This window comes from Mastomys coucha, unplaced genomic scaffold (genome assembly GCF_008632895.1).
Source record: "Mastomys coucha isolate ucsf_1 unplaced genomic scaffold, UCSF_Mcou_1 pScaffold22, whole genome shotgun sequence".
NCBI lineage: Eukaryota > Metazoa > Chordata > Mammalia > Rodentia > Muridae > Mastomys > Mastomys coucha.
The window spans coordinates 245,438,630-245,447,928 of NW_022196905.1; the positions used below are offsets into that span (position 1 = coordinate 245,438,630).

Genomic DNA, 9,299 nt, shown 5'->3' on the forward strand with positions numbered 1-9,299 from the left:
ATAAGGTGAAGTGATTGAGGAAGATAATCCTGATGTCAATGGCTGTTCTCCATACACTCCCCCACGAGTGAATGTACCCTCCCCAGTACATCATACATATACAGTCCTTAACAGAGGCCAAAGGTTTTGTTTGTTTGTTTATATATATATTTGAAATTCTCTTTGACATCCTTGGCTTGTGAAATTCTTAAGCCCTACACAATGTCAACCAACCACTTTATGGGTGTTTACTCTTGATCAGTTTTAAAGAGGCCTACCCATTCCCCAAGTTTCTTGACATCAACCTTAATTAGGTTTATTTGGTTCTAAGCATAAAGGACCTCCACCAACTTTACATACATAGGTTCATCACAATTGTATGTTAGCACACAGAGGTTGGCTTTGGCTCTTGTCTAAGGCTTTAAAAGCTTTGACAAATCCTGTTCTTGTGGATGAGTACAGTCTTCTTCAGCTCCTCTGAGGAAGCAATGAGAACATCTATCACATCTCCAGCCACACTGCCTTCCTCCGCCATGAGCTGTTGAGGAAGGAGAGCTTTGAATGTACCTGATAGGCAGTGTCATGGAAAGGGCCAGAATCTGTGTAATTTAAATTTGTAATTTTGTATAACATCTACAATAAACCTTTTTTTTTTTTTTTTGAAAGAACCTTACTAGATAGTGCTGAATTCTATGCTATGGCACTTAATTAATACATTTCAAGTACCTAACACATATTTCCTATATTGAAGTAACCTGTTGAGTTAGTGTTACCTATACTATAGGAAAGGACAATAGAAAATCTAAGGTCTGTAATCAGAGAACAGCTATGCTTTAATTCACTTTAGACCTATTAGTCATCTAAATTAAAACCATAGGAATTTGGGCAGTGGTGAGGCATATCTTTATGGATCTCTGAGTTTGAGGCTAGCCTTGTCAAAATGGAGAAATTATGTCTCAGGAATTCGTTTAATTAGCCATCTGACATCCTGGCATAAACCTGTAATTGGGAGGCAGAGGTAGGAGAATCTCAAATTCAAGGCCAGTTTACATGTAAGACTGTTAAACAATAAAAACAAGAGCTGACTCAGTGGTCCAGTTTATATCTAACATACACATGGATCCGAGATCAATATTCAGTACCAAAAATAAAGAAAACAGAAGAAGTGGGGAAAATGCTAGAATTGAACTGAACAATGTGTATATCATTGAATGTAATTGCATCTCAATCCTTCTAGCTCCAATTATCTTTTGCCTTTCTTAATGAGGTTCTTTTACTACTTGATGTATGCCAGGACAGAGTTTCTTAACTTTTTCTCACTTACATCCGTGATAGACTTGAAGAGAATTTTTTTACTCAACCTTTTATAAATACATGAACAAATTATATATACTAAGTGCAAATATTTACTGATAACAACTCAAATTTATTTTAAGGCAATTTTATATTTTAGTTCAGTAGAGAGCTTATTTAGTATGCTCAATGGGTTTAATCCCCTACACCAAGTAAACTGGGCATATGCCTGTAATCCCACTATTTTGTAGGTGGAGGTCAGGGGCTTAGAAATTCAAGGTCACCCTTGTCACACAATGAGTTTGAGGCTATCTGGGCTACAGTAAGACATCTTTTTTTAAAAAATAAAACTGCTGGGCAGTGTTGGCGCATGCTTTTAATCCCAGCACTTGGGAGGCAGATGCAGTCAGATTCCTGAGTTCAAGGCCAGCCTGGTCTACAGAGTGAGTTCCAGGACAGCCAGAGCTATACAGAGAAACCTCATCTCGAAAAAAACAAATATATATGAATATGATAGTTTTGCAAAGTTGACTGAACAGGTTAAAAATGTTTTTAAACTATGTTTTATTCACAGAACTAGCAATCTCTGTTTCCACATTTTATTTATTTATTTATTTATTTATTTATTTATTTATTTATTTATTTATTGAATTGAGTACACTATAGCTGTCACAGACATACCAGAAGAGGGCATCAGATCCCATACAGATGGTTGTGAGCCACCATGTGGTTGCTGGGAATTGAACTCAGGACCTCCAGAAGAGCAGTGAATGCTCTTAACTGCTGAGAACATCTTAAGCCCCTCAGCATTAATTTTTGAGATAGGGTCTTCCTGTGGATCTTAGGCTAACCTTACATTCCTGAGGTCTGCATGCCTTTGTCTCTTGAACTCTGAACTCCAGTTGTTTTGTTGAAATCCTTTCACACTATATCAGGCTGACCTAGAACTCACTCTATAGCCCAGGCAGGGATTTAACTCATAGCCATCCTCCTGCCTCAGCCTCTAAAATGCTGGGACTATAGGAATTGACCACCACACCAAGGTGATTACTTTTTAAAAGGTTATGTAAGGCAATATGTGGCCGTTGATGTGACAGAAATTAAAGATAGGGATTGGGGGGGTTGTTATTTGTGCTTTGTTCAGATTTGTTCAGAATATGTCTCCTACTTAATTGGGTAAAGGCACAGCCTAAAATTTAAAAACAGCCATAAAACAAAACATAAAAAAGAATATTCTGGCTTATGGATTAGATTGCATTTATGAACAGTAAAATAAATTGGTGAATATGAGTTAACCAAATTTTTAAGTAAAACATTTCTTACATGCATTTATCTGATGTTAATAATTAAATTTTTAAAGTTTATCTTACATTGATTATTGTAGCATGTAAACTTATTTTGGGTGGGAAAAGTACATGTGGGAAATTGAAACTGTTTTAAACATGTAAATTGATCAACTATACAATTCTTGGTTTTGTTTTTTATAAAGTAACCTGGATTGCTTATTTCATATGCTGGGGTGCTAGTTGTTTTTCTATTAATGCACTTAACTTGCATTCTAGCTTCGCCACTCAGAGACAGGCATCGTGTGGTGGGTTGTGTGACAGTGTCTGTCAATAGTGAAGACAAATAGTACCAGAGACACTTGACCCATCCAATCTCACCCAGGGTCTAGGTCGGTCTTGTTTTCAGACTTTTTCATAAGTCTTATTTTTTCTTTCTTTTCTTCCTTTCTTTCTTTCTTCCTTCCTTCCTTAATTTTGTTTTTTGTTTTTTGTTTTTAAATAGTGGGTTGATACTGATTAAAACTAAATCTGTTTGTAAAGTTTTAAACTTTACATTAGTGTTAGAATAAGAAGAAATGTAGAAAATGAAGGTTGGCATGTAAGGTGTTGACAAAGCAGGTTTGCAGCCACTTTGTATCTTCCACATTTCAGTCTATTGGGCAACACAAATATTGTTAATCATTTTTCTGAGTCTTTCTTCTATGATCTGAAAATATGTTCTTATATGGTGACTTTATCAGACAAAAATGTTTAGTTTTTAATTCATTGTTACCAGTAAGACAAGTATTATTCTTCATGAAGAACGGCCAAGTCTCAGTATGCTTTAGGTCAGAAACTGTAGCAAGTGCCTTTGTTGGTATTCAGGAGTATTTCTGGCTAGGCAGCCGCCTCTTTCTCTGTTCCACTATTGGCTCACATAGTGCACTACAGAAGTTAATGGACTTTGCTGTAGTGACCTTTTAGATAATTCGACCATTGCAGATAATTGAAATGTATAAATACATGTGTGTATTTAATTGTTAGTGTCAGATCTGAACTCAGGGTCTTAGCTAAATATCATTTATGAAATGTGTTTTAAGTCAGTGAAGCAAGTTTGTTTTGAGGACCTTAAAGAATAGTTTTGATTTGAGAACTCTCTATAAGTATTATTAGATCCAGATAAAATATAAACTCTTTTTAATATCATTTTAAGCACTAAAATGTTATGGTCATTAAATAACTTGTAGTTGACATGATCCACCTAGAACTAACATTTTCATTTTAAAGTATAGTTTAAGCAAGGAATATGTCAAATACCTTTACATTAGGTTTCTTTATATGATAAAACTTAAAATCCAGTATGTATGTATATATGTATTTGTTTTGTTTTGTTTTGAGGCAGGGGTTCACTATGTAACCTTTGCTGTCCTAGAACTCACTCTGTAGACCAGGCTGGCTCAAACTCACAGAGATCTGCCTGCCTTTGCCTAAAGGCATGCACCACCACCTTTGGCTTGGTTTTTATTTATTTATTTTTAACAAATTAAATATCTGTATTTTTAATATGCAGCAATTAGTTTAACAGAGACTGAACATTCCTGACAGATAAAAATAGAGACTTCGCACTGAAAACAGGTTAGGGAAGTAGGTACCATATTTCATTCACACAAACATAAATAAAAATGAATACCCAAGGCCAGAGTGGTCGTACGCGTCTGCAATCTCAGCACAGGATAATTTGGCAAGAAGAGTGTGTGAATACAAGGCCAACCTGCACTACATAGCAAGACCTTGACTCAAAAAACCAAGCAGCTGGAAGGTGGTAACACATCCCTTTAATCCCACCACTGAAGAGGCAGAGCGGCAGGTCTCTGTGATTTCTAGGCCATCCAGAGAGATACATAGTAACTGCTTCCAACACACCACACACACACCCCCAAATATACACACACACACACACACACACAAACACACAGGATTTTTATTATCACTTCAGTTCTATAGAACACCAATTAAGGTGTTTGTTGTGGGGGGTTTTTGTTTGTTTGTTTGGTGTTTTGTTTTAGAGTAATTATATGATTTAACAGAAAGGCCTTTAAAAGTAACTTAAGTATAATTCTAGTATTCTCAGAAATAATTCTTTATTACTTTTCTGGGAATTTTTGAAATCGACAGGTTAGTGTTTAGAAATCTAAAATGTCCTTGATATTGTTTCTATATTTTAATGAGGTAATATTAAAAAAATTTCATGGTAAATTTAGGGTTAATCTAAATGCATAATTGTCACATGCACACACACACATATTAGGAAAGACTGTAGCATTCTCTGGGGAAAGGGCAAGTATTATCTCTAAACTCTCAGTAGTGTACCTGTGTCAGCTGCTGCTGCTGTGTGCTATACAAGCTAACCATTTCACGTTTTAAGTACTGAGTCCTTTTTAAATCTCTAACCCTATTTATTTGCCAGTCTAACTTAATAGAATTCAATATTCATCTAACTGCTTATAATTAAACTTCCCATGATCCCCCTCCTTAAGTTCAATTATTTTATTAGTACAGCAACTCCAGAACACAGCAAACACACTTGCTGGTTCACAGTAAATAGTATATTAAAGCATAGACATGAATAGACCAGTGAGGTAAAGCACGGGAGAAGATCGAGATGCCTCAGCCTCAGTGGGAGTTTCATTGTGCCTCATTATTGGCATGTGGTGGTTTTGTTCACCTTCCTACACACCTGAATTAAGTTTGTTTGAAATTTTATATAGAAAAATTTTAAGTAGGCTTCATTATATAGATAGGATTGATTAAATCATTGGCTGTTGTTTATCAACCTAAATTCCAGCTCCTCTGCTTCTTGGGACATGGTTGATTCTTGTGGCAACCAGCCCTCTTCCCCCATCTTGTGCTATTTAGCAACTTCACCCAAATTACCTTATTAATACAGTCTCAGGTGGTTGAAATATGCTTGTTATAAATTAAAATAAAAAAATAATAAAGACTCTGTCCAAAAATAAATAAATAAAACCCATCCTTCACCTTTATCACTATGAAGCAGAAGACCAAAATTTTAATCACAGATACTTACTGCTCTATTCAACTTAGGAAGTTGCTAGGAGCTGTAAGCTAAGAACTTTGAATCAAAATATACATATACATCATTGGCAGGGATCTCTGAGATGTTTGTATTCTGCATTCTCATGTACATGGTACTTGGACTCAGAAAGAAGGCGTTGGGGAAGTACTTTATAGAAATACAAGTTCACAGCATTCATATTGCATGCTTTGTGTGAGCCACTGCCAATAGTGCATGCTATCTACTAGTGTTTCTCTGAAAATCAAGAACATAGACACACAAGCACAAATTTTAGTTTCATTTTGGCCAATAGTTGGAACAGATGGAGGAACATTAGATATATCTTTCCTGTTTTGTCCAAAATGACCATTGTAGTATTTAAAAAAGAGAGAGAGAGAGAAAGAGAGAGAGAGAAAAGAAAAAAAGGAAAAACTATATTTAAACCCAAAGTGGCTACAAATCAGCTCCTAAACTGTCATTGACATTAGCACCTAGATTTTGTAGTAGTTTTTACAGATCTTTAAAAATATTTATTTACTAAGAAAACATTGCATTAATGCATGATACAAATTTAATAAATTTTTCTTTAAATTGGAATGCAGTTTAAAAGTGACTGAATTTTCTAATTTCAGCTACTGCATTTGACAAGATACAAACTAAAAAGTGGAACTGGTATTATCTACTCTTCAGGTTCTTTGACTTATGTAGTGTGGCTTTATAAAGATCACAATATGGATGGCTAACATGACTGTGCTCTTCAATCTTGGCAACAATGAGAAGTTTTTGTTATTTTAAGTAATTTACATGTTTTGATAATGTGCTTTCAGTTAGGTTCAGTTAATTTATAGCACAGCTTTTTATTACCCAAACACAGACCTTCTTACATTTTAGCTCTATAATTGACAATGAATATTATGATTTCAATAATTGAAAATTTTATTTAAATTTTTAAAACTGTGGCATAAATGGTTGAGGGTACAAATTAAATTTCAGCATTACCATTTTTTACTTATGTGCACATTATATCTTGAACATGATAAAGTAGTATTTGTGAAATTACAGATAACTTCCAGCCTAAACAATGTTATGTGGCTGAGGTGATGCATTTAAGGACTAAAGTAACAGTGTTCTCAGCTACTGATACTGCTAGTTTGCTGCAGTCTTCTCTACAGAGATTTACTTAAATCTGCTTTTAAATGATTTAATTTAAAATATTTTTATAGGAATTCTGTCATTCAAGACAATTTTTCATACCTAATTTTTTGTTAGGCTTTGGTCAGTAAGATTTACTATTCACTACCATACTGGAAAATGACCTGATAGTCACTATTAAGCAGGCCTTTTAAAAAGAGAAGTAATAGACAAGGATAGCCAATTTTTGAGCACATAAGTACTTATAGGAAAAGTCCATTTAGCAGCCACCCTGGTTTTGCTTTGATTCATTCTTAGAGGATGGATTTTTTGTTACTTGTGGATTTGATCTGCTATTTCCAACTTTGAGATTCTCAGTGGCCAACCTGCAAGCAAGCCTGAGCCACACCAAGCCTTTCTCACCTTTATTCTTGTGGATTTTACAGTCAGTTCTAGCGATGGTACCAGTTCCATTTTGCCTCCAGTTCAGTTGATTATCTATATTTTTTTCTCTATTTATTTTTCATTTTATAATTGGTATCTGGAATAATCAGCAGCTCTTTTCTCATTTATTTTCTCATATTTTTATTCCAGGATTTGCCTCTGAAGCAGGGAGTGTCTGCATTAAAAATGACCTGTAGTTCTCTGCTTCATAGGTTAGAAACTTATTTTAATATTTTGTGGCTAAGCACAGTCCCACTTTTCAAATTCTATAATGAATTATTTAATTGGCATTGAATGTGGACCACAAACATATGTTTCATATTGGGGTTTTTCTGTATTACTTTAAATGATTAAAATTCAACAGAACGTTCAGCTGAGGCAATAAAAGCTTTATTCTTGCTTTACAGCTTAAAACACTAAATTAGATTTTTAAAAAAATCTTTCAATTATAACAAAAGTAAAATAACGCTATTTGGGCATTTTTCAAAAATTACATTTCTAGGCTTTATATTGCTTAAAGCATTTGTATTCTAAAACTTAACCAAATTCCAATTATTCATTTTGGGGAAAACAATCAGTTCACAAATCATATTTTCATTGGGACTGCTAGCCAGCGTAGGTGAAAACATGTATAGTGTATTTACTCTTGGATTATACACCGCAGATGCTTCTTCAGCTCCCTCCTCTTCCTCCATGGGCGGTGCTTGCAGCTCCTTTACCACCTCTTCCAGCCCTACCATTTATTCTACCTCAGTCACCGACAGCAAGGCTATGCAAGTGGAGAGCTGCTCCTCAGCCGTGGGGGTAAGTAACAGAGGGGTAAGTGAAAAGCAGTTAACCGGTAACACAGTTCAGCAGCATCCATCAACCCCGAAGAGGCACACAGTTTTGTACATCTCACCACCACCTGAGGACTTGCTGGATAACAGTCGGATGTCCTGCCAGGATGAGGGGTGTGGATTGGAATCTGAGCAGAGCTGCAGTATGTGGATGGAGGATTCCCCCTCCAACTTCAGTAACATGAGCACCAGTTCCTACAATGATAACACTGAGGTACCTCGTAAATCACGAAAACGAAATCCAAAGCAGAGGCCGGGGGTCAAACGACGAGATTGTGAAGAATCTAATATGGATATATTTGATGCCGACAGTGCCAAAGCACCTCACTATGTGCTTTCTCAGCTTACCACGGACAACAAAGGCAACTCAAAAGCTGGAAATGGGTTGGTATCCACATTTTTTAAAGTTCTATCATCATTATGCAAAACAAAAAAGTAAATCATTCCCAAATTTTCTTAATTCTTAGCTCAAGTTTGCATATAAAGCAAAAGATGCTAATTTTATCCTTGAAGTACATGAGAATTTTAACTTAAAATAATCAAATTTTACTAGAAAAATAATATAAAAATAGCAATACATTATAGCAAGGGAATTTTATTATGTATATGGTTAGGTATAGTAAAAAAGATAATCTGTTTTGAAATAACTTAAACTTCAAATGAACTTTTAAAAGTATTTTAAAATATCTTTACCTGCAGAAATGAGAAACAGGATAGCGATGCTATCTAAAACACCTTAAATGTTCTCCAGAAGCTGATCTGCTCTTCTAACAGTTTGCTTCATGAGCCATTTCCTTAGATTTTTCAAAGAATTTTACATTTTATTTTTGTTTTTCATCTTTACTTGATGAAAATGAGAAAACAGAAGCAATGACTCAATTCTCACTTAGGTTCATGTGCTTGAAATTTTTTTTTCTTTAATACAGTGTGCCAATTTAGGACTTTTAAAACAATTATTACTCTTTTTCCTCCCCTCTAATTCTGTTTCTTATTTGAAGGATAATGAAACAGGATTGTGGTACACATTTGAGCTTTCTATTCATCTGTGCCATTGGTGCACTATTCCCTGCTATAATAGATTAATATGATATACTTTAGGATTCCTTTAGTTTTGGGGGGCTTTGTGAGGTGTTTGGGGTTTTTTGGGGGGGTTGTTTTTGTTTTTTTGCTTGTTTTTTATTTGGGGGTCTTTTTGTTTTGGTTTTGATTTTTGTTTTTTGTTTTTTGTTTTTTTGTTTTTGTTTTTGTTTTTGTTTTTGTTTTTGTTTTTGT

General features: G+C 34.8%; 1 protein-coding gene across 9 annotated transcripts in view; it reads left to right on the plus strand.

The window, feature by feature from the left end:
• Positions 1 to 9,299, plus strand: part of Nfat5 (nuclear factor of activated T cells 5) — a 79,664-nt gene that overhangs the window by 35,167 nt on the left and 35,198 nt on the right. For 3 of the 9 annotated variants that reach the window (XM_031341336.1, XM_031341337.1, XM_031341338.1), the window contains one exon: positions 7,853 to 8,411. In XM_031341336.1, the coding sequence (XP_031197196.1) occupies positions 7,853 to 8,411 (559 nt within the window). Of the gene's footprint in view, positions 1 to 2,834; positions 2,948 to 7,338; positions 7,401 to 7,852; positions 8,412 to 9,299 lie in introns of all 9 variants that reach the window. The other 6 variants (XM_031341341.1, XM_031341343.1, XM_031341339.1 and 3 more) reach the window with 6 other exon arrangements.